The 25,202-nt window shown below is 49.8% G+C and overlaps 1 protein-coding gene and 1 long non-coding RNA gene across 2 annotated transcripts; one reads left to right on the top strand and one right to left on the bottom strand.

The window, feature by feature from the left end:
* The first annotated feature begins 12 nt into the window (after positions 1-12).
* LOC117804355 lies at positions 13-3,113 on the top strand. Its single transcript, XR_004628700.1, has 3 exons — positions 13-206; positions 1,049-1,124; positions 2,726-3,113. It is a non-coding gene; the product is annotated as an uncharacterized LOC117804355 (long non-coding RNA).
* Positions 3,114-4,483: 1,370 nt separating this feature from the next.
* EXOSC10 (exosome component 10) lies at positions 4,484-25,050 on the bottom strand. The gene is made up of 25 exons (XM_002922746.4): positions 24,882-25,050; positions 23,142-23,278; positions 21,530-21,653; positions 19,865-19,969; positions 19,366-19,531; positions 19,095-19,209; positions 17,930-18,005; positions 17,616-17,726; positions 17,260-17,403; positions 16,552-16,742; positions 15,396-15,552; positions 15,109-15,257; positions 14,882-14,932; positions 14,167-14,278; positions 12,590-12,640; positions 12,348-12,426; positions 12,152-12,261; positions 10,297-10,392; positions 9,895-9,969; positions 8,641-8,728; positions 7,471-7,544; positions 6,854-7,025; positions 6,020-6,081; positions 5,284-5,360; positions 4,484-4,625 (listed from the first exon to the last, which is right to left on the bottom strand). The coding sequence occupies exons 1-25, from the start codon at positions 24,990-24,992 to the stop codon at positions 4,595-4,597; spliced, it is 2,664 nt and encodes an 887-aa protein (XP_002922792.2). The 5' UTR covers positions 24,993-25,050; the 3' UTR covers positions 4,484-4,594.
* Positions 25,051-25,202: the final 152 nt, after the last annotated feature.

Genomic DNA, 25,202 nt, shown 5'->3' on the forward strand with positions numbered 1-25,202 from the left:
GACCCCCGAGGCCCCGCCCCCGCCAGCAGTCGGAGCGCGCTCATTGGCCGCCGGTCCAGAGCGCGGTGCCCAGTGGCTGGGGCGGACCGTCCGTCGGCGGCAGCAGGGTAGTGCGGCTCGCTCCGAGGGGCCACGTGGGGGCCGGGGCCGGGCGGCCGGGCCCGGGTTCCGGCTCGGGGCGGGCCGGGCCGGCGGAGGGGATCCGGGTACGTCTCCGGGCCCCGCGCCGCCTGCGCGGTACAGCCTCCGAGGTCCGCAGAGAGCGAGCGAGGGGGTGCCCGGCGCGGACTCTCCGAGCGCTGGGACGAGCGGGCCGCCGGCTTGAGCCTTCGGGTTGCAGAACCCGGAGCGGGCGGCTACACTGTCGGGCGCAGAGTTACGTTGTTGCCCCGGGGCGGTGGGGTAGAATGTATCTCCCGCCGCGTCCCTAAATGTGGCTCCTTGTTGGACTTGAGCGGAGCGTGTGGCTAGTCGGGGCTCACTGAGGGTTTTTATGTACTTAAAAGGACCAACACAGCTCCCTGACTTGAGCGAGATCTAGCCATTTTCTTCCGATTCTCCGACCCCTGAACCGTGTGCGGGCCGCTGGATAGAGTTCTTTTCTAAAGGAGTTTCTAAATTTACCAGCAGTGTCCCGGAAGAGGCCAACACATGCATATTCAGCACCAAATAAGACTGGCACGCGGTTTTTTTTTTTTTTTTTTTTTAAACAAACGGCTTTGCTCTTTGAAGGGTGGGCGGGAACGTGCTGTTTTTAGAAAAATGTCAAGGAACTTCTCTGAATCACATTAAGCATGCTAATTACCAAATATTAAATGCTAATTGCTCTACACGCATAGTTCTTCGCATGCCAGGGAAGGGAGATGAAACTGGTATAAGCTACTGGGGACATGACAGGGATGTTTTTTGACTGATGTTCTGCAACCTCCACTTGGAGATGGGAAGCGTGTTCTAACCTCAGACGAACACACTAGACTTCATCAATTAGTGCAAGCCTCAAGGCTTGCAGCAACAATGTGTCTTGGTTGACTTTAAGCTCCTTTTCCAGGGATGGTGAGCCAAGACATAAAAGAATTGCTAGGAAATGTCTCATAGGAGGCTGCTTCGGGACCGAGGTCATTCAGGTAAGATACAGCCAACCCCTCTGTCCAGTTACTACAGGCTTGCCTGGGGTCAGTCCTGTACTTCCTCCCTCAAGACATTTGCACCTCAGAGCTGTGACTGCCTATTCACTTGTGTGTCCCCTGAGCCAGACTGTAAGCTCCACAAGACTAGGGATGGTGTCCCTAGCCAGCAGCACTGGAGAACAGGCTGAGTTGATGCTGGAGGCCTGGGCACTGGTCCAGGCACCTCGTAGTCAGCTGTCTTGGCCTTCTTCCAGGGATTGCACAGCCGAGACCAGACAGGGACCCTGGCCTTCCAGGGGCACTGGAAGGTGGGGGTGAGGGCCGTGGAAGATCAAGTCCATCCCATTCCTCCCGCAAGCTGAACAAAGCTGCTCCAGCATGTATATCCTCAGTGGAGAAGGACCGTAAATGACACCTTTTCCCCTCCTGTAGAGGAGGGGAAAGCAAGGTTTTGGCCTCAACACCAACGGTGAATGTGATCCCTGGGATGGGGTGTATAAGCAGTAGCTCAAACCTTCCCAGTCCAAAGAAAACAAAGGCCCTGAATGAAGAGCAGGCAGAAAAGTCCCTAGATGTCCAGGGTCACGATCCATAAATGTCACTCGGCTTCGGATCACAAGAAACAAAAGCAGTGGTTCGGCCAGAAGTAGTTAGTACACCGCCTGGTTAGGTTAACAATGGATATGGAACAGCGGGATGGAGAAAACCAAGGTATAGGATGAAACGTTGCCCCGAATTCAGACCCACGTGCATTTAAGATTCAATTGTAAAGCATTCCTCTCTAGTGGGTCCACTATCCCAACCTGCTAACGTGTAGACGATTTATCCACGGGGAGGGGAGAGGTGGGCGAATGGCTGCTGTCCAAGGCAGAGGCTGCAGTGGGACCGCCGCAGGGCTGGCGTGTGTGTGTGTCACTGGGGAGACTTGCAGCAGTTAGCACCCAAGTTCTGTTTCAGGCACTGTTTCAGCCAGGCAGACGGTGGTGGCTGGGAGTGGGAACGAATTTGGCCACGGCATGGGGTTACTTATTGAAAAGGTTTATGGCAAGCTAAGGTACCACCAACAGCAGTGTGCCTCCTGGAGCAAAGAGCCCTTCTCATCAATTCTCTCTCCACCCCCAACCCTGCGGGCCCTGCCACACCCTCTTCTGAGGCACAGAAGCAGTCCTCCACAACTCGGCTGGGACTGACACATGGCCCTCGGGACATGGGACATCTTCCCAGGGCCCTGGGGATTCAAGTGCTCTCCCCATGGTGTCAAACTCCAGTAAACGGAACCACAGCTGTTTTCCAAACATCCCCAAGGCTCTTGTCTCCATCCCATGGCTTAGCAGTTCTGGACTTTTGGTTTCAGGGACCAGTGAAATTTCAAAAAACACATTTGGGGACTGACATTAGGTTGCCAACTCTTTCTTTTCCAAGGAAGGACATTTAAAAAGACCTCAACTAGTACTGTCTATGGTCCCCATCTTTTTATAAAACAAACACAAAACGTTGCCACAAAGACAAAACTAATAAGAGTCATTTCCAAATAAAGAACAGGGAATCACCTTACGTCTCTAAGGAACTTAACACAGTCTTTGTTCTGTCCCCTCCAGCCAGTGGTGAGCCCGCTGTGACCCACTCAGCAAGGCCTGGGGCACACTGCCGTGCTTACTCCCTGTGGTTCTCAGACTTCAGCCGACAGGGGAATCATCTGGAGAGCTTGCTGAGCCCGGCTTCCCTGGCCACCGCCCCTGCTTCCTGGTTGGCAGGTGTGGGGTGGAGCCTGGGGTTCTGCTCCCAGCAGGTCTCTCGCAGAAGTCCACACTTTTGAGTAGCACTACTTACAAGGTTCTCTGGGCTTTCTCCCTTACTCTTCAAGGTCCAACCCAAATGTACCTTTCATGAGGCCTCCTCAGTAGAAAATCATTTCTCGCTCTTAAAAATTCCTATCTGTCCGTTTTTTGTTTTTTTTTTAAATAAATAGCAGAGACTCCACCATGTTTGGACAGACTGCTTATCATGCCTCTGTGTCTGTTCTTTCCCAGCTCTGTACCAGAACCCTGGGCTTTTAGGGGCCCATGGACACTGAAATGACTTTCCCAGTAGCCTTTGCTGTGGTATGTGACTACATGCTGGCCGATGGGAAGTGGACACGGGCCGTATCCTTTCAAAGGGAGACTGGTGTGCACCTCTTCCCTTCCTTCCAGCTGGTGGAATGCGGATGTGATGGACGGAGCGAGGCCGGTTATCCAGCCCATGAGGTGGAAGCCCTGGGTTCTAGTCGAGGGTGGTAGAGAACTGCCAGTCACCATACTAGCTCTGGACTAACTAGGACTGAAGAGAGAGAGGAAAAAAACCTCTGTTTTGCTAAGTCACCCAGAGTCTCACTTTTCTGTCATTTGCAACCATTCTAGTCCCAACTAGTCCAAACTTCTGCCCATCTGGGGCCTGGGCTGCTCTCTGCTGTTCTGCTTGACTGGCTGCTCTCTGGCAGCAGAGCCATGTCTGGGTTCATGGCCCCTCAGGGTACTGCACACAGCCAGCCCTCTCAATGGTCTGTGAGAAAAACTTCTAAGAAAATAGGCTCCTTGTTTAAGTATTTGTGAAAACAAAAATAATGGTATTTTGTGCCTTCTGGATTTAATAACCCATCCCAGGATTAAAATCAAATGGAATTTTGAAGACGTTCAATGCTACATTAATATAAAAATGGGAATCTAAATGTTCAAAAATGGCGGTGAGCTAGAAGGAATTTCGGAATGAGAAAAGATAAAAAACTTTAAAAGTGTGAAAAACTGTAGAAACATAAACCCAGGTTTGGAAATGAAAAGACATGTGGTACAAAGCCTTAATACCAAGGTGTGGAAGTTTCTCTCTGTGTGGAAGGATTACAGATGATGTCATTTTTCTCCTTTCCTCATTTCTGACAATGACTGTGCTATTACTTTTCCAATTGGGGAAAACGACCTTAAAAAGAAACAAAAGGGAGCGAGGCAGGAACAGGGAGGAGACCCAGCCCTCTGGAGGCCAGGGCTGGTTCTAAAGCCCCGCCAGCACACCTTCCCGAGGGTGTCCGTACCATGTGGCTTCACCGGCATGACCTGAGGGCATGTGACGGAGGCAGAATGACCCAAAGACCCCCCTGAAAATGGAGAGTCAGTGCTCTGTGCCTTGTGGAGGCCGCCCTTTTCTGAGTCACAGGAGACTCTCCTGCATTCCCTCTCAGGAGTGATTCTGGATCTCTCCAGAAATCGCGGTGTCCTCCAGGGCGCACTTACCCACGGACAGCTGAAGCTGGGGATGCGAACAGGGTGGGGTCTGTCCTCTCCTGTGGCACTGAGGTGGCAGCAAAGGAAAAGTCAGGATTCTGCTTTCTTCCAGTAAGAATTGTTTTTAATGGTTTAAAAAGGAGTCTGTACAAAACCAGCGCCACCATTTGGTGCTTCCAGTGCACCGGGGAATTCCAAGGGTCTCTGCCAACACTATCTCTTTGGCCAGCTATGCCTGAAACCCCTGCAGAGAGAGACAGTGTGAAAACAGAAGAGTTTGGCTGGAGGTTTGCTCTCAGCCGGTTTACAAAATGCCGTAGAGCTTACTGACCACCACTGGGGAGGCGTGGCTCTCTCGGGGCTCCTGGAGAACTGAGCTCAGCAGCAGCGTGTCCCCCACACTCTGGGAGACAAGTTGGGGCTGGGGAGGCGCCCTGGGGCCCCGCGAGGGTGGCTGTGCTCACCAAGATCTAAAGGCAGATTCCCCCCATCAAGCCACACCCTAGAGGTGAGTCCTCTGGCTTCAGGCTCTGCCCTGAGGAGGAGGCTTTCATGGTTTTAACAAAAATATTCTTAAATGACAACCCACATTTACTTAACTGATTCCCCCCCACCCCCACTCCTCAGAAACGGGAAGATCTGGGAGAACTCCAAGTCTATTTGCTAGGAGGTGACCCTGGGAAGCTGTACGGTAATAGGTGGTGAGGGACAGGAATCTGAGTCCTGGAATGCAGGGACCGTGGGCGGGGGGGAATGGCACTGGGCAAGGCCCTCCCCTCCTATCTCAGCTGCCCCAAGCGACAGAGAGGGATCTGGTTGAGAGAGGCTCTCTGAGGCTGTTCCAGCGGGGCCCTCAGACCCGCTGTTGGGTTTGTGGGGCCACGCAGGCCTCCCCCACATACCTGTCTGACTTTCCGGTTGGAAAGGACATGCTTTTGTTTCCCATCGACTGTTTAAGTTTTTTGGGTGCGACGCATTTCTGTCAAGATAAAAAGCCATTTCAGCCGAGGGACAACCTGACTACAGGACACGCACAAGACGCACACAGGAGCCCAGCTGCCCCGTCCAAAACTCCGGCACCACCGGGGCGACTGGTTTTCTTGCAACTGGACCTTTCTGGGTGCTTCTGAAGGCAAGGCTGTTGGGATGAGCTACCAAAGGTACAGGAGGGCTCCACACAGGCCTCAGCCTCCCTGTGCCAAACTTGCAGCCACGTTTGGCTCCACCTGGCAGCAACGCCCACGGGGGCAGATGCAGGCTTGTGCGGGCACCCGAGGGAGTGTCTGTGGCCTGCGGCTGTAATTCCCATGGCAGCCAACAGCAAACATCCCTTCAAACCACACGCCAGCCTTCACAGCCTCCTTAAAAGTTCCTTCTTATTGCTGGAATAGCTGCTGGGTACTGTCTGTACTTGGGGAAAGACGAGGTGAAGGAAAGGCTATGCAGAGGGAGATGAGTCCCAGCCAGGCCGCCTTCGCCGCGAAGGAAGAGGGGGAAAAAGGCACCATAAGCAGGCGAGCGTTCTCAAGACTCTTCTTTCTTTTCGATGGTATCTTGTATTTGGTTTTTGAATTTGGAATCAAAGCCTAGTTAACATATACAATCCCACTCGTTTTACGCATCAAGTATATTTCTTACCTTGACCGACTGGGTCTGCTTATTTGGATCAAACTGGGAAGCAGGTTTCGATTTGCTGTTTCCTGGAAGGTGAGAGAAGAGAGACGCCAATGAGTGTGTCCGTGAGTTAATATACCCAGCAGGCTGACTGCTGGGCTAGTACACAGTGTTCGGGAAGGGTGGGCTGTCAGCTCGCTGGCCCCTGTAGGAGGAGGGACTTAGGCTGACGTCAGTTCATGTGTGTGTCCCCAGTCCGGAAGGGCAGCCCCAACACCAGGCTCATTTCTCCCAGATGTAGTCTCAGCTCCGGGCAGGTGGCTGGAGCACTAGCTGCTCTAAACCAAGGACAACCGGCCTGGCGTCTGCATGCCCGTCAGGAAGTGCCGCTGGCAGTCACTTGGGCCCTGGGGTGACCACCATCCTGCCTCCCTGTCTTCAAAGGGACGTGCTGCCAGGGAGGCTGCTCTATAGTCAGCAGTGCCGCCTGCCGCCTGATGGCCTCTCACCGGCTAAGAGACCAGGGAGCAGCCCCCGGGCGTCACGGTGCTTCGAAAACTCCTTGCCGTGTTTGTGGCTGAGAAAATGTGTTTCTGGGCACGAGCTACTGTGAGGAAAGATGGAGCCCCCATGAAAATGGACGCTGTCCTGCACAACGACCAGCGTGGCCGCGACCGGGTAGGTCCAGCGCAGGAGGGGGTGATGGGTGGTTTCCCTGTGTGGCTCTGACAGTGCCTGGGTGGGAGCCGCGTCTTTCTCGGCCTTTGTCTGTGCCTTGGTCATGCTTTCTTTCCTCTACAGCTTCCTCCCTCCTAACAGGGCCAGACATTCCTTAAAGGGCACTAGTCCCGGCCTCACCAGCAAAAGCCTTGAAATCTGACTTGCTGTAGTCGTAAGGGGTGAAATCTTTTTCTGGCGGATCTGGGTCCTTTGGCTTCTTGGAAGTTTTGAGTCGCTTCTTCTCTTGTTTCTGTTCTGTGGTCCTTGGGTCACTTGTGGTTCGCTCTCTCTTCTTGGCGGCACTTTCCAGCTGTAGGGTGAACACACCGTGGGAGGGAAGCACAGGAGTGCTTCAGAGAGCGGCAGCCGGGCCTCGAGCCTGCTGTGCTGGCATCCGTGGGCTCGGGGACCAGACAGGAGTGCTGGCGGCTGTGGGTCTGGGCAGGGCTGGCGCCAGGTGGCACAAGTTCCTCGGTGGGGAATGACATTGGGTCATTACGAAAGGCACGGCAGGCTTGGATATTAATAATATGCCTGAGCTTCAGTACCTTGTCTATTACTGGAGTCAGAGGTAGGGTCTCTTTACCATAAATTCATCACAAAAATTCACCTAAGAGGTATTACAATGTAAACTTTTTTGAGGGGGAAGGAGGCAGGCACTGACTGACAAGCCCTCCTGCTATTCGAGGAGAATCCTGACCATGACCAGGGGCCCCTCCTCTCTCACAAGAGAAAGCAGAAGGGCCGGCACGTACGGCAGCCTGCTGTCGGACGGACACGGCCTGCTCCGCGGTCGCTTGGTACTCCTCCTTGGCCTGGTCCCGAGCAGCTGCAAGAGAGCACGGTCTGTGGGGCTGCTGCCTCCAGCAGCCAAGGCTCCCTCCTCATCTGGCTGCGCCGTCCGCTGTGGCTGCCGCAGCCGGGCGCCCTCCCTGCTCCCCAGTCTCCTGTGCCCCGCCCCTTGATCAAGGATGGCCGCCTTGCAGCTCAGGTCCGGATGCTCTTCCCACGCTCTCAGTCTGACAGCCCACCTGCCCCGGCCGAGAACCCAAGCCAGACACCCGCCAGCCCACATGACACCTCTCTGAGGACATCTCAAAGGGGCTGCAACCAAAACACGTCAAGGACGAGAACAAAGCCACTTCCCCAACCGGCTCCTCATGCACGCTCACTCTGTTGCTGGCCACCCTGTCTTTCCAGTTGCTTAGGACCAGCCCTTCTGGCACCCGCGGCCCCCCTCTTCCTGTCATGTGCCACACACAACTCGTCATCAAGTGCCATCGGGTCTCTATGGGGTACATCAGCTTCAGGCCACTTCTCACCACCTCTGCTACCGTGCTGTCTGAGCCAGCAGCCCCTCACCTAGTCTCCCACCCCTGCCCTCTGTGCTGGACTCTCTCTCCATGGTCTCGGAGTGAGCCTTTCTGGTCAGTGCAGGCCACTGCTCTGCTCAGAGCCTCCACAGCTCCCCAGCCACTTGAGAGTGCAAGCCACATCCTTACAACAGTCCTGCTCTCCCTGCCTCAGCCACACTGGCCTCCTGGCCGCTCTCTGCACATACCCAATGATCAACCGCCCCGGGGCCCTGGACTCACTGGGGCCACCAGTATAGACCACTCTTCCCCTAGAAGCAACCAGTCTTTGCTCAATGTCACATTTATCTGACTGCCTTCCCTAAACACCGTAGGGAAGTAGCCCCCCCCCTTCCTACCCCTCTCCCTGCGGAATTGCCTACCGCCATCAGGAAGAAGGTACATTTATGGGTACACTGTCCGCTACCCCCCAGGAAAAGGCCAGCTCCACAGGGCAGGGGCTGTGCTTTGTTCACGGCCGTATCGCCACTTTGCTGAACAAACAGAAGGGTGAAAAAGGCCTGTTCTTTGACAGACAGCCCAATGGGCTGAGTTATAGGGAGTGAGGGCTACCTGTCTGCTCTGCTGCCTTCTCCTTGGCAGTGTCTTTAGCTTCTTTGTGCACCTGTACCTGGGTTGCCAGCTTCCACCGGTTGCTGATCTACAATGAAAACAAACAAAACAAAAACACTCCAAAACTCAGCCACCTAGGAATGCTTTATCTTTTTAACGAGGGGATGCTGGGCAGGCTAGCCTAGTAACTACACACATTCTTAATCATAAATTCCAAATCTGATGACACAAAAAAATAAAATCTCATGCTGGCTTTGTTTATAAAATACTCATCAAGAAGGATGAAGTGCAACTGGATTCCAGGCACGGGGCCGGATGCCCTCCCGTCCATCATCTCATTCAATCCCTTCTATAATCCCGGGACAAAGGCAACCTCATCACCCCCACTTTGAGATGGGAAACAGGCTCAGAGAAGCTAAATAATTTGTCTGGGGGGACATGGTTAGCAAATGGTGGAGCTGGGCTTCAAGGCAGGACTTCTCACTGCTCTATGACGCCACACCTGTGTGTGGTGTCGGAACGCATCCCGCTGGTGTTAGACAGGCACACGGTCAGGGATGTGTAGTTGAAGGAGCCACAACCCATGGGGGAAAAAGAAGAGAAGGCAAAAAAATCCACCTGACTCCCCATTTCTATAGACAGCAGGCTAACCACTAGTGACAGGGAGGACGCCTGTCAGGATTCTGGCCTGACCCTTGCTGCCTAATGGAAGAGTGGGGGGCAGAGGGAGCCAGGCCCCTGTCTGATCAGAGCAGGTCCTTCCTGCAGGAAGGAAGAAGGCTTTTAACAACACGCTGGCTCCCAGGAATATCTCACGGGGCTCCAGGGAAGGTGTTTCCTTATTCTTATCCATAATGCTGTTAAAAACAAACCAAACAATAGAAGACAGAGTGTTTTAAAATTTAAGGTGTCACGTGTGAGAGCCTTACAGTAAAATTCACATATAAAAATGCATCAAGCTGAATACCTGACACCTGGGCACTTTGCTACGAACAAACTAAGCTTCAATTAAAAACAAACACAAAAACCAAAGACCTGTTTCTTAAAAGGTTCCCAAATGCTTCTGAAAATGAGAATAAAGTTCTGGCCCCTTTCTCTAAAAACAATGCTTATATATATTTATACATAAAGCATTTTCTGTATTCATTTTCGGGAGGTTCAAGATAGGCTTAAGACAGAAACCTAGTTCAGATAATTAAGAAGACCCCTTTTCTTAGAAAGTCACTCCGGGAAAGGGTGGACAAATCCACTTACTTCGTAGATTTTTGAAGACGGATCGAACTTTGCTGCCTGAGAAACGTGAGCGCGGTGTTCGAGTGAAGGCAGGAACTGGAGGAATGGAAGGAAACAGTCGCTTAAATGCGCTCGGGACCTGGACGGGGGGTTTTCTGGTGGGGTTCCTCATGGGAGGCCTCGTTCAGAGCGTCCATCTGGCCACGGCTCACTGGCACTGGAGCGAGGCATCCTTGCTGGTTTCATCTTAGAAGACCCCGACTCCCTCCCCACCTGGACACCAGGCACAGCTGACACATGCTGGATTCAGAGACTCCCTCTCTCCAAAGACTGTCGGCTGCTTTTCTGGGCAAGAGGCCCCTACAAGCTGCAGAAAGCTCTGCCTATTCACAGCAGCCCTGAACACACGCAACGCCTACTTACCATCTTAAATGGATTTTCGAAGGACTCCATTATGTTCTGGGCTTTCTTCTGTGCAACTGTTAATGGGCTCTTTCTACTTTCTTCGGCACTAGGTTCCTGCAGGGACAGACAGAAAGCGAGCAACTTATCCTGTAATCATTCTGTGGCACTACGATGCAAGGAATGGTATAATTTTAACAGTAGTAAGAAGGGACGCCTGGGTGGCTCAGTCGGTTAAGTGTCTGCCTTCAGCTCAGGTCATGATCCCAGGGTCCTGGGATCGAGTCCTACATTGGGCTCCCTGCTCAGTGGGGAGCCTGCTTCTCCCTCTGCCTGCTGCTCCCCCTGCTCATGCTCTTTCTCTCTTTTGCTCTGACACATAAATAAATAAAATCTTAAGATTATTACGGTATTATTCTCACCATCTTATAGATGAGGAAACTGAGGCACAGAACGGTTAAGTCTTCCAGAGCCTGACAGCGAACAGGGGCAGAATGAAGACTTCCACCCACGTCTGTCTGGCTCTAGAACTTGAAGTCGTAAGCAGACACGTACAAATTAAGATTTATAAACCGTTACGGGGAATCAGTACAATACGCGACAGGGTGCTGCTTCCAACTGGGTTCAGACTGTGTGCTATCCTTCTGCTTCCTCTGTGGTGACGGTCCTGCCACACGGAGCACGGGACACCAGTGCCTGTTAGAGCACAGTGCTTCCGGGCTCACGTGGCCCAAAGTTCACGCTCATATTTTTAGCTGCCGATTCACCTTGATGGCTCAATTAAAGCTCCCAGACTACTCTGCTCATGAATTACTGAAGCAAGACCTGATCTAAATTTAAATGATGATGTGAAAAAGAAAGTTAACCCTTAGGTAGTCCACTTTGCTGGCGGCGTTTCGCCTTCCTGGCTTTAGCCCCGCACTCTGGCGTGATGGACCGGCGGTGACCTGTGATCCTGGAAGCTACCCACCCGCCCAGCTGTTTCCCACGGGAACACCTGCTACTGGAGACTCGTCTTTATCCAAACAGATCGTATGCCTGCTTCTCTTTCCAGAAATTATTTTTCCTTTACCACATCTGTTGTTTGCACTATTCAGTTTTCTCTGTGTATTTTCCTTTCATGCTGGTCATTTCAGCACCTACCCATCTTGACCAACAACCACACCCTGGTCTTGCTTTTGGAAAGAACCTGTAGTTCAAGCCCTGGCAGAAACACGACACCCGCCAGGTGGTACAAACTGGGATAAGTTCTGTCACAGCTCAGTGCATAGTCCGGGAGCACCGCTGAGCCCAGGCTGGCCACGCGTGTTCCCAGACTGGACACAGCCCCTGCCTACCACGGCTCAGCCCCTTCGGCATGGGAAACAAATTTCCACCTGCACAGTAGTGCTGTCCCATCTTGCTCTTCCCTTGCCCTGATCAGCCACAGTGTAGAGAAACGCTTTTCAAAGCCTCTTTTTCAGCCCGAGCACGTGCAGATGGGGCTGGAGTGGGTTGCAGAGGGATGCGTGGTCCCTACAGTCAAGCAGAGTGCTTAGCCCGCCCCTTCGGAGTCAGGATGGGCTGCGCCTCCCCTGCAGCTGAAGGGGAAGGTCCTGCTTCTGAATCACTGCAGCCCACACCGTCCTCCCTGCTAGGCATTAGCGAGGGTCCGGATATCAACCCTTCTTCACACGGAGCTCCCGAGAGAATCCTCCACCCACCTCTCACGGACTGCCTCTCAGATCCGTCTCCACGCCTGTCCCCATGGCTGCTGGGTTTTACTTCTGGCACTAGTCTCAAAGGTCGACGTGGCACTCTAGGCAGACAGCCCGTTTGACAGACCCAGTCACTCCTCACGGGTCTACGCCCCCCACCGGCGTTTCCTCGCACTCACGTTAAATAGCGTGATGACGGCAGTAGCGATAAGGCATCTGGTATCTGGCAGGACCTCGTCTTCTCTTTGGTCGGGGAAGAGGCTTGCCTGTTTCTGCGCTGGCACAGGCCCTAAAGGGATGGAAGTCAGGGAGGTCAAAGCCTCCTGGCGAGTGCGCCAGGCAGTTCCCAGAATGTTCCAGAGACCTCTACATTACCGTTGCTTGGGATGACAGGGTAGCCATCTGAAGAGGCGTGAGAGCAGTCATGGGGTCCAAAGAGCACATTCTCCAATCTCTGCAGCAGAAAGAAACCAAGAGGCCTCATGAAGGACTCGCAAGCATGCAGTCGCTTTCTGCTGCAGGGCTGGGGGCTGCCTGTGACAGGGAGGCGTCTCCTGCACTGGCTCCGACTGGTGTCCCCCGCCCCCCAGACAAGACACATCAGATACACACTCTACCTCGGGACCGGGCAGCGGGCCGCTCTTCCTCACGCCAGTTGCAGCTTCAGACTGAGGACAAATACAGAGAATCTGAGGAAAGGTGCCTCAGCTCGGTGACTGCACGTCTCCCCCACCATAGACCCCGTCCCTTCACTACACGTGTTTTACAAGAGCCCAGAGATGTTCTCTCGTCCTTAATCCCTTACAGTGCCTGGCACTATAATCACTTAGTGCTCAATAATTACTTGTTGAACGAAAGAATGAAACCCTTTATCGTACCAAGGCACAATGCAGAAGACTTCCAAGAGCTTGAAAGAGATTCTCCTCTAGAAACCAGGGTTTCTCTCTTTATTTGGCCAAACTGTAGAGCTAACAAAAGATTCTTTTTAAAGAAATTTTAACATGAAGACTGAAATATGTTTATCCTCAGTGTCTCCTTTATCGCCCTAAAGGAACTGATTTTAAGTTTTTCTGGATCCATACTCTTGCAAAAATGGGCAAATATGATTTACCATATACCAGTATTACTAAGGCAAAACAATTAAAAACTGTCCCCCCAATTCAAATCGAATTGGGTGGCTCAGTCAGTTAAGCATCCGACTCTTGATTCCAACTCAGGGTCATGAGATCAAGCCCCACGTTGGACTCCATGCTCAGCACAGATTTTGCTTGAGATTCTCTTTGCCTCGCCCTCTGCCCCTCCTCACCCCGAATGGTGCACACGTGTGCGTGCTCTCTCTCGCAAAAATAAATAAATAAATAAATAAATAAAATCTAAAAAAAAAAGGGGGGGGTTGGACCTTTAGCTTTTGATAATCATGATAATCATAAAAAAGACATGTCAGGGTGTATTACTAAGGCAAAACAATTAAAAACTGTCCCCCCAATTCAAATCGAATTGGGTGGCTCAGTCAGTTAAGCATCCGACTCTTGATTCCAACTCAGGGTCATGAGATCAAGCCCCACGTTGGACTCCATGCTCAGCACAGATTTTGCTTGAGATTCTCTTTGCCTCGCCCTCTGCCCCTCCTCACCCCGAATGGTGCACACGTGTGCGTGCTCTCTCTCGCAAAAATAAATAAATAAATAAATAAAATCTAAAAAAAAAGGGGGGGGGTTGGACCTTTAGCTTTTGATAATCATGATAATCATAAAAAAGACATGTCAGGGTGGGGGCGCCTGGGTGGCTCAGTCGGTTAAGCGTCTGCCTTCGGCTCAGGTCATGATCCCAGGGTCCTGGGACAGAGTCCTGAGTTGGGCTACCTGCTCTCCCTCTCCCTCTGCCCCTCCCCCCACTCACACACACACACTCTCTCTCTAATAAATAAAAATAAAAATAAATAAAAATAAATAATAAAATAAATAAATAAAATAAATAAAAATAAAAAAAATCTTAACAACAACAACAACAATAACAACAACAAAAAACCTGTCTACTGGCTTTCCTAACCCCTATTATCCTCTTGGGGTTTTTTAGAATGGAGACCAGCTCATGCTGGTCCATCACGCCTCCAGCTCATGCACGGAGAGACCACAGGTGCCAGCAGACAGCCGGGTCTGCTGAGCTGGAAGCTCCAGCAGCAAAAGCTTCCTACCTTGAGCAGGGGCATCTCCCGTGCCTGCTGGACTAACAGATGCATCTCGTTGATCTGCTGCCGCACGAGAGGTGGTACAGGGTTACAGCAAGCTATGATGCCCTGAGGTTCCCTGAGGACCAGAAAGAACACTTTGAACTCATCATTGAGGGACACAGCCCCCCCCCGCCCACAGGCTTCCAGCCGAGAACAGAGAGCTACGGCTAGGGCGAAGACCTGGGAAACATTCCTATCGGGGCAGCCTGGGGCCCTGGACACCAAGCTTCGAGTAGGCACCTCTTGCCGGTGGCCTCCCGCTAACCGGGAGAGCTGGGGAGGGGCCCTGCCGCTCCGCCGAGCTGTACTGCTGCAACGGGCTCAGCGCAAGATGGGGAAATTCAACTCTGCTTATTCTTCAATGAACATCAGAAAGCGTTCAAAATCGTAAGGTAACTTGGTTTGGAACAAATTACAGCTGGGAGACTCTGAGACACTTTCCTTCCTTCCAAGCTCTCATCGGGGGCCTAGCCTCTGAAATGGCTGCAGCTCAGAAGGTCTAGTTCCTACAAGGCAGCCTGAGGGCAGAAATTCTGAATTCCCTGGACTTGTGAACTTCCTTAGAGCACTAATCTCTGAGTCAACAGCCTTGAGGTAGTAACTACCAGAGAAGCTGATCTGAAGGATAAAATTTCTCTACGGAGAAAGTCAGGACATCGTTATCAGTTCTCAGACTCACTTGGGCAGTTCTTCAGCTATCTTCAGCATCATGTGGTTTGGCAGTACGTATCTGCAACAAAACACGGTGGGGTCACGTCAGATTCAGCCAGCAAGCCCCGGTAAGGGCTACAACCTGGGCGAGAACGTGACCGACTTTCATGGTGAGAGAGAAAAAGGCCGTGATTTCCTCGTTCTGGAGCTGCTCAGTCTAGAAAGCAGATAGTGAAAGAACGTCTGGCCCCTCACCCGTAGCTTTCATCTTCCCTGCGGGCTGTTTTATCCCTCCAGGCAAACAGCAGCTGGAAGGCTGTCAGCTGCTGTGTGTTGAGATGTCTCTTCTGCTTCCTGTACAGCTCAAGGTAGGACTCGTCCGTGAAGATGGGCTTGGCGAATTTCTGCAAAATTTCACGGAACATTCCACATCAGTGGGGATCAGCGTGGTGCCCTGGGCTCTTCAGAACATTCGGCTTTGTTCTGAAACGTAAGGAACCAAGTGAAGACCCGGGCCGCGGGCCGCGGCACAGAGGCGGTACCTTGAGGCAGATGTCCCTGCTGCGCTGCCAGGCCACCTGCAGCTGCACGGGCTGCTCGTTGCCTCGCTCCCACAGCTCCAGCCTCATTTTATCATAAATGTAAAGCAGGTAATGGGTGTCATCCCGGGCGTAGTTGAGCATTTCCTCGGGCAGAGGTCTAGAATCGCAAGGAAGGAAATGAGTTTGCAGCTCAACCCTAGGAGCAGCCCTGTCGTCTGTCCGCGCTGTGCGTGTGAACGCTTGGGCTCCCTTTGCCATCACAGCCCTACTACACTCACATCCATAGGCCCTCCATCTTAATAGGATAAGCCATTGTTTTCCCAGCTGGGGAGAAAGGGCAGCAGGGTCACAATGTGGCTGAAAAGAGAGGCCCTGCCATCCGGAGTTCAAATCTTAGCTTCGCACACCTGTCCGTGGACAAGTCACGTAAGCTCACTTTCCTCAGCTATGAAATGAAAGCCCTCACAGGCTGCTGTGGGGACCACCCAGCACAAAACCCCGGAAGCTCTTAGTTCGGTGCCTGGCACATGACAATGGCTCAATGACAGGGAGTGGCTTTTAGATTGTCAATTTTCATCTTCTATTCGGGCTTTATCAGATTCTCTTCAGAAATTCTGGCCTGCAGAACTGGAGGAAAGCGGAGTGGCTTCTTCCGACAACAGCTGCAACCTCAGGGAGGAAGCCGGCCACCGGACAGTGACCGAGCGGAGCCCAGACTCCAGAAAGTGGTGCAAGACCCCACTACGCTCTTACACCACAGAACACACACAGTATAAGGCGCAATGATCTATGTACCTCAGAATTCTCTCGAATCTCTGGGAGATCACTTCAAACACACACACACACACACACACACCCTTCCTCATAGGGAGATCTGAGTTTCAAACGAGAGACTGGCCGGGACACAAATACTGACACGGCACACCTCTTCCAACCACTATCTCCGTGAAGCGTGAGAGCCCAACACACACTCCACGTGGTCACCCTAAAACTTCCGGTCGTGCTTCTGCTGCTGCCAACAGCTGGAGGAGAGACCGGTGCCAGTCAAGCCAAGGTTCTACGACCGTCACCGCCTGCACGTGGGTCTGTGTGGCCCACAGGCTCAGGAGTAGTCACGCTTCCTGCTGCCATCCACACGTCCTCGTCAGGCACAAACCGTATTCTCCAGTCGGCCAGCTGATACTGCTTGTTGGATTCCACGCCGCAGTAGAGTTTCAGGAGATGGTCCAGCGAGTGCCGGCCCAGGTTAAGGAGGCGTGCTGCCTGATGGGTATCAAACATGTTCACCACGTACAAGCCGAAGTCCTTCTGTAGCCATTCGATGTCCGAGTCAGCACCGTGGAAGACCTGAAAATGAAAGCAGAGGCATGCGGCGCAAAGCGTTCAAGGCCACTCGTGCTAAAACAGACTCTGCCTCCAGGTTAGCACGACACTGGAATTCGAAGCCAGAAGGAAGATTAAGATGGGTTCAGTTTCAAAAGCTTCTTTTAATTTGGACCAATGGCCTTCCACACTCCTAACTGCACATCTTAAAAGTCTGGAACCGCTCACAGCCAGTGATCCTAAGAAAGCAGTTCTACTAGCTTCAAGGATAGTCATTAAATGCAAAGGATCCTGATGGCGCAGGCTCACGGCAGTTGTCATTAACACGATGGAACGTTTCTCCGGGTGGTAACAAGCTACCGCGTAAGCTGTTCTAATTGGGGCTTAGAAACAAAAGCAGTTTAGTGTGTGGGGCCGGAATGCAGGAAATTACAATTATTTCTCTCAACTTCACCAGGTCTATACAGAAATAATGAAATAGTACACCGAACAGCACTTAAATCCTAGGCTCACACGCAAGAGCTACAAAAGGCTAGCAGACCTTAACGATGGCGGGGTCCGTGAGGCTCTCGTTGAGGATGTACATTTCGCTTCGAAGTTCCAGGGTGTCGATGATGAAGTCTTCTGTTCGGGTGGAGATCTGCATCAGGCAGGTCAGCCCCAGGAAGCTCCTGTACGAGTGGTGCTAAAACCCAGAAAGAGGGGAGAACAGGGAAAAATCATCACACCAGGCTTTCCTTTACTGATTTTGGGAGGGCAGCTATAAAAGCAAAGTTATATGACTGATTGGTTTTCGCCAAAAAAAGCCAGATCTGTTAGTCTTAATTTTATACTCCTCAGGTAGAGAGGGGCTTCCTAGAAAATGTAAAATTTCACTCCAGGTCATTCACAACTTACCTCTAAGTCTACTGCGAATTCTTGACAGGTCAAGAGCTTTTCATTGAGCTCCACTAGCTCATCCAGGGAGGACACAAAATGGCAGGGGGTCTCCCCCACAGGCCTATATAACTGAAGCACGAACATACAGGTAGAAAAAGAAAAGGATGTTAAGAATCATCCTTCACTAAAGCACAAATGAATCAGGAGTTCAAGAAGTGACCTGAAGTTGCAACCTTTTACTTTGAAGTTATTTAAGGAAAGCCAAAATTGCGCTGATTTGATTCTTCCTGGGCTACTTAGATATCACCCATAAATTAGGTTTGGGTGCTAACCTGGGGCTGTGGCTTTTGAAGGACTGGATCTGGTGGAGTGAAGTGATCTAGTTCATACTGGTAAGGATGTGCAAACCTGAATAAGTGAAACAAAAAGAAAAGTCCTCTTGATGAAGTCCGTAATTCAAGGGAAAACAACTGCTTTAATCCAATTTGTAAAAACAAATGAGAAGCGACCACTGTGAAAATATTTTCTCGCTATAAAAAGTACCATTATTTTAATGATAATTCAACGGTATCAAAAAAACCCACATCAGGTCAAACTGGTTCACCCTTACAATGTGATCATTAAAAATCTACTCATCTATAAGAATCTGAGCTCTTATTTCAAAACACTGCATGGCTGTCTTTGTGGAGGATAGAAAAATGTACAATGTGCAATTCCTTGCTGTCTGGCAAACAAACCTGTGAGGTGAGAGAGGATGGGGCCGCTACCGCAGTTGGTCAGATACCGAATGCTATATTTTTTATTCCTCTATCATCTACCTGAGTAAAAATCCCAAGTCTGTGAGTTTGTTGAGGGCAGGGCCGCCTCTCCTCACCTCGGCTTCTTTAGCACTTGGCCTGCGGCCTCACAGTGCGGAGCTGGGCCCGAAGGAATGCTGCTCAGGCCGACTCTGGCTACACGTGACAAAAAGACCAACACCAGCCAAGTTCTTACCACCCTTTTGCTTCGGGCAAGGTCCATTTGTCTATTTTAAGGAATTTTTTTTTTTTTTAAGATGCTTATGCTGCCAGTGAAAATGCCCTTTCCTTGCTGAATTTATTAGGGGGCCCCTACCTCACTGCTTGAGTCCCTACCCGCTAAGAAAGGCAGAATGGCAGGAGGAAGGAGAGTTTTAAGAAAACCTGGGGTTTCAGGTTCTGATTGTGTGGGAAGTCAGCATCAGCACCCCTTGTTTTGTCTTTACATCTAGACAACGGGGGTGAGAGCAACTGCTCCCTCAAGGCTGCCATGAGAGTCGCCTGAGACGCCGCTTGTGCAGGCCCTCTGTGAACATAAACAGGAGGTTTTAGCGAAGAGATTCACAATAGGATAAGGATAGCAGTCACCCATTCCTCACATTCTTTGTTTACATTTGTTTACACTGATGTATTTTATAAAAGTGAAACCCAGGAAGAATGTAGAAATTTCTCATAGTAGAAAGTTCTGACAAATACTTACATGTCCTGCTCCACCTGCTGAGTTCTCTGCTGATGGATGAAATCAGCCAGCGCAGGGGGGACATCCAGGTCCTCTGGACGATCCTGTGGGCGCTCCCTCCTTTCTTTAGAGAGTGCTGGAGACCCAAGCAGTGACAGCAACACCATCACAAAAGAGGTGAACACATTCACATCTTGTCTAGTTACGGGGTGGGTAAGTGGCTCCTTTTGAAGAAAGGAAGGAGGGAGGGAGATGTTTTCCCCTTTACTTAGGCAGGGTTCGCATGCCTTACCCCGAGGGAGAGGTTTCTGAGCATTGGGCTTGATGAAGATCTTGGGAAGAAATGGAGTGTTGGAGTTGTCAATCTTTTCTCGGAATTTAAGCTGAGGCCGGGCGATGTTTTTTGCATGAAGCAACCGGAAAGTTTCAGATTTTGTTTTTTTGCTATATTCTCCTGCCTATGATAACAAATATAAAGAATTTATAACACAGCCACTCAATGAATTAGAAAAGTAAATTCCGAAAAGATGAAAAAACAAAAAAAAGAGTAAAGTACATAAATTCTCATTTGTGCCTTCCGAGAGCATTCATGTAAGAATGTACGTGTGTGTGAGGTTGTGGGGTGCAAAGAAGACAAGAGGTAATTAGTTTGTGCCGGTTTAGGAGAACAAGTTAGGCAGTGGCCAGTTCTGTGTCCAACAAAAGAGAACAGAAATGCAGAACAGAACAGGCAAGACCGTATTATAAAGCTGACACTTGAAACTCCAGGCAATCAGCAAAGAAGCCCTCACCTTACGGTTCCAGCTGGACACTATTGTTTTAGGAACCTGCAAACCGGCTGGGAGGACAGGCTGTTGATTCTTATTCACACCTGATGCTTCATCCAGTAAAATACCCTAAGGGCAGAGGACATAATAGTTTAGCATCTTCCTTTCAGGGTTAACAAGTTAATTACCTAAAATCCTTAAGAAACAGATTCAGAGAGTTACGTGTGGGAACATATATATGCATGAGGGAGTCATCCCAAGTAATTAAAGCATTATTTGCTCAAAGACAGAGCAGTAATTGGCCACTCCTCAATCCACCCTCGATCAACTCCCTTTACAGCTCTCAGTTAGGCTGAAAATTCAAAAACGATTTAACAGTGTGATGTGGCTCACCAAAAGAATTAAGAAGACCCTAGATTGTAGCTATTAAACACAGAAGGATGGTACTCTGAGAATGAAGGGTGTTCTCATCTACTCTGTCCCATCGAAGCAGACATGCAGTATCAGTTTGGGCCTCCAGGTGACAAAAAGTAGCATGGCAGGACTTGAAATCATAAAATATGAGAAACTGCTGAAAGACCTGTGGGCATTTAGATTATGAAAGAGATGACTTCACGGGACAGAAGAGCATGATTTAAACATTTGCAGGACGGTCACAGGGTTGACGGATGGCTTTGTTTTGGATGATCTCTATGTATTTCTGTAAATAATGTTCTGTAGAAGTAGGCCTAAGTAGACAGTAAGCTAGATCATATGATACACATCTCCTTCCAATCATTCGAGTCAGGCTGTTTAGCAGATTGTAGATAACCGTTAAAAAAAAAAAAAAAGACTAACTTTTGGCTGGGCTCTGTACCGAGAGGCCTCTTCTCTTGCAACACAAATAGGATTTGCAAATCTGGAACACAGATTTGTAATAGGCCTCCACTGAGCGGTGATAGGTTAAAGTAATATATTTAAACACAACTGTGTTATCTTTGGGAAAAAGAAGCCAACTGTCAGGAAGGGAATGTTGTTGGAACAAGATATATTAAACTTTTCATCTCCTCAGATGCTGGAGTTTCTTTTCATATTTTAATAATACAAAAGCTCTTCATTTGTTTTTGTTTTTGTTTTGTTTTGTTTTTTTTTTTAAAGATTTTGTTTATTTATTTGACAGAGATAGAGACAGCCAGCGAGAGAGGGAACACAAGCAGGGGGAGTGGGAGAGGAAGAAGCAGGCTCATAGCAGAGGAGCCTGATGTGGGGCTCGATCCCATAACGCCGGGATCACGCCCTGAGCCGAAGGCAGACGCTTAACCACTGTGCCACCCAGGCGCCCCAAAGCTCTTCATTTGTTAATGATCTTTTTTTTTTTTTAAGATTTATTTTTAAGTAATCCCTATGCCCAACGTGGGGCCTGAACTCACAACCCTGAGAATAAGTTGTCACCTGCTCTTCTGACAGAGCTGGCCAGGAGCCCCCATTTGTTAATTATCTAAAGAGTAAGGTGATGGGGTGCCTGGGTGGCTCAGTTAGTTAAGTGTCTGCCTTTGGCTCAGATCATGATCCCAGGGTTTTGGGATCGAGCCCGGCGTCGGGCTCCCTGCTCAGTGGGGAGTCTCCTTCTCCCCCTGTTTGTGCTCTCTCGCTCCCTCTGTCAAATTAAAAAAAAAAAATCTAAAAAAAAGAGTAAGGTGACACACTCACCACTCTTTCCAGAATGACATCATTGGTATCAACTAGTAAATCAAACTTGTCCTCCAACTCGGTCACTTTTCTTCGGTCCTTAATGTTGCTTCGACACCCATGGTACTGCATTACCCTACTCATGCTAGGAAGGACAAGAAAACCAAGGTTACTTTGTATACTTGTATTCATTTCTTCCCAATCTGGGAGAAAGCTTGAAAGGCTTGGCTCAGACTATTCCCAATATTCTTTTTGTTTTTTAAGATTTTATTTGTTTTAGAGAGAGACAGAGAGAAAGAGAGAGAGCATGTGTGCACAATCGGGGGAAGGACAGAGGAAGAGGGAGAGAGAGAATCTGAAGCAGACTACTCGCTGATCTTGGAACATGACGCGGAGCTCGATCGAGCTCATGACCGAGAGATCATGACCTGAGCTGAAACCAAGAGTCGGAGGCTTAACTGACTGAGCCACCCGGGTGCACTCCCCCCCAGTACTTTTTGATCAAACTAGTAAAATTTGCACCCTTATAGCAGAAACACTGCTATTTGTGTGGTCTTGGGCAATTCCCTAAATCTAAGACTCCCTTTCCTCATCTGTTAATTGAAGGGTTGGAAGAAATTACCTCAAAGCTTCCATTAAATTCTAAAAGTATATCATACTATGTAAATAATATACTTTGCATTCATTGCTTTATCATGAAATCTAAAACAGATGCTCTAACTCTGTCACGCAACAGTTAAACGAAATCACTGTGTACTGTCCTCATACACTTATTAAAATCATAGCTCTGCACACTGTAAGAGAATCTTGGGGGCGCCTGGGTGGCGCAGTTCTTAAGCGTATGCCTTTGGCTCAGGGCGTGATCCCGGCGTTCTGGGATTGAGCCTCACATCAGGATTCCCCACTAGGAGCCTGCTTCTTCCTCTCCCACTCCCCCTGCTTGTGTTCCCTCTCTCGCTGGCTGTCTCTCTCTGTGAAAATAAATAAATAAAATCTTTAAAAAAAAAAAGAGAATCTTGGATCTAGGCTTTCAAGTCCCATATTAATTCAGAAAGATTCACTGTCTACACATAGGTGCAAAAGTCAATATATTTTTTAAAAGTTAAACTCAAAATTCACCAAATAACATTTCCCTAATCAAAATCCATTGTCTCATTTTTAAAAAATATTTTATTTTTTTAAGTAATCTCTACACCCAACTAGGGCTTGAACTCATAACCCTAAGATTAAGAGTCGCATGCTTTACCGACTCAGCCAGCCAGGCACCCCCACTGTCTCATTTTTATATTTTATAGCTCTACTACTTTTTTTTTTTTAAGATTTATTTATTTGAGAGAGAGAGAAAGAAAAAGCGTGGGCACATGCGACTTGGGGAGTGGCAGGAGAGAAGCAGATCATGGAGTCAGACTCAAGGCTCAGTCTCACAACCCTGAGATCATGACCTGAACCAAATCAAGAGTCAGATGCTTAACCAACTGAGCCACCCAGACACCCCTATTGTTCTTTATAGCACAGAAAAACACAGTTAAGGAAAAACTAATTTTCAGGAAAAATTACCTATTTCATGAGGCGTATGAAATAACATGAGAAACATGTTATTTCTCAACATGAGAAAATCATATATAGTACGTACCACTGAAGCAATCTGTCTCCCTGTGTTTCACAAAATGCCTGGAAGCCAGGAAAACTTCGGTAGAAATCATACTCATCGCCAAACTGTGGGAGACCCCCAGATGCCTTGGTGACAGCCACCACTGACCCAAGAGCAAACTGTAAAAAACCAGAAAAACAAGCATGTTTTAAACATGGATCCCCATTCATTCAGCAACTCGCTTTTCTCGAGATCTACTATATATAATACATTGTGCTAGATGATGAATTTTACACATTCAACAAATATTCATTTAGTGCTCATTTTACCCTATGTTCTGAGGATACAATAGTGAGCATGGAACCAAGTTTTGGAGCTTACATTCTTGGGAGAGTGGGGAGAGAAAGAAAAAAATAAATATAAGACAAATATTCAAAATGGCCTGGGTTTGAATCTTGGCTTTGCTACCTATTAACTGTGATCTTGGGTAAGTTATTTCTCTGGACCTAAGTTTCCTCCTCTGAAAAATAGGCATAATAAAAGTGACCACCCCACAGATTTGTTGTGAGGATTAAATGAGCCAATAAAATCACACTGGGTAGTGCCTGGTAGGCACATAAGTGCTATTATTATTACTATTCAAATTCAGATCCATGAGCTTTCTACAAGAAATTACTTTTGTGTTTTCATTTGGGCAAGCATCTAAAACATAAGAATACTCTAGATCCTTTGTTGACCAAATTATAATGGCCACTGCCCACAACTGGACTTGTGTTTATGTTTCAGTTAGTGCCAAGTAGTTCTCTATTTTAATTGTTGTGTGGTAATGAGAAAAAATCTGAAGTGGCTGTCAAAAAGAAATGATGGTCGGTCATGTGAAGGCCAAATGACATCACTGAGAGTTGTGTAATCAATGTTTTCCAGGGGGAGAAAAGAAAGAAAGGAAGTGGGAACTTGTGTCATGGTGGGACACATGGTAGCTGGTGAGCATGAATGCCACCAAATCAGGACCATGGCTAGTGGTCCAGAACTACCAGGGCCAAGCAAAGCAACAATGACATCTACTAATGATGACCCACCCGAGTGTGGGGGAATACACAACGCTAATTTACAAATCACTTTAGTTTCCTGGTTTTGTAAGACCTATGCATGAGGTGTTTAAACCTAGTTTTGTTTGTTCATATAAAAAGCATTACACAAATAATTTAGACGAGTCCTCTCTGTGTTCCTTCGAGGAGGCATTGATAAACGTTCTAAGGCACCTAGAGGAGGCCGGCTCGGTGGTAGCTCTAACAGGTGACATCAAACCCAGGGTTCCGGATTATGTGGGACTGCACCACACAGGAGGAAAAGGGAACCATCCTGGCCGCGGGAGGGGAGGACGCCGACTGGTGTGGCGTACAGCAGCCGAGCCTCTCAGGGGAGTTAATTAGGTGGCTCGGGCCTGGGCCGGGGCGAGGTCGCGAGGTCTGGGAACATCAGGGTGACAAGAAAGCCCTTCCCACGACGCGGACATGGCTTCCACACTCCATACATTTGCATGGGCTCAAATGTGAGAACGAGGGCCCTGGGAAACGAGGCGTCCCTCAGTGTCCGCGTGCGATCTCCGCCCAGGAGGGGAAGTGAGAGACTGTGCTCTGCGCGGGCAAAGACCCCTCGACCCCAGCCTCCGGCTCCGCAGCGGCACGCGCGCGGCCGGGTGGGCGGCCGCGGACAGGGCCCGGGTCCGCTTCCGGCCGACCGCGGCGGCTCCCTGTGCCCGCGGAAACCCCGCGAACTCACCTTCACGAAGCTGTCTGCGTCCGGGAAACCCGGCAGCACCATCTCCCCGTCGGGCTTGGCTGCGCTCGTGGCAGACGGGGACTTTGGCTCTCGGGGGCTGGGAGGCGCCATTTTTCCCGGCCTGCACGGCTCTTCTCGCGAGAGTGCCTCAGGGCGACGCGACGTGTGCCCACCGCGCATGTGCAAAGTTCGTCTTCTCTGGGGAAGAGCGAGCGAGGAGTGAAAGTTGGTCGTCATCCCTGAGCACCCCCGACCCGGGGAAGTTTACATTTTCTCTTTAACCTCACATTTTATCATCTGGATAACCTTGTGATTTACGGT

This window comes from Ailuropoda melanoleuca, chromosome 11 (assembly GCF_002007445.2).
Source record: "Ailuropoda melanoleuca isolate Jingjing chromosome 11, ASM200744v2, whole genome shotgun sequence".
In the NCBI taxonomy this organism is placed as follows: Eukaryota; Metazoa; Chordata; class Mammalia; order Carnivora; family Ursidae; genus Ailuropoda; species Ailuropoda melanoleuca.

What these genes read in the sequence shown, in the direction of transcription:
- EXOSC10 (XM_002922746.4), bottom strand. Translation starts at nt 24,992, where the DNA reads ATGGCGCCTCCCAGCCCCCGAGAGCCAAAGTCCCCGTCTGCCACGAGC. An exon ending in ATGTCATTCTGGAAAGAGTG is followed by an intron (nt 19,970 to 21,529) that starts GTGAGTGTGTCA and finishes CTCTGCCCTTAG; the next exon opens with GGTATTTTACTGGATGAAGC. An exon ending in CCCTGTCATCCCAAGCAACG is followed by an intron (nt 12,262 to 12,347) that starts GTAATGTAGAGG and finishes CCATCCCTTTAG; the next exon opens with GGCCTGTGCCAGCGCAGAAA.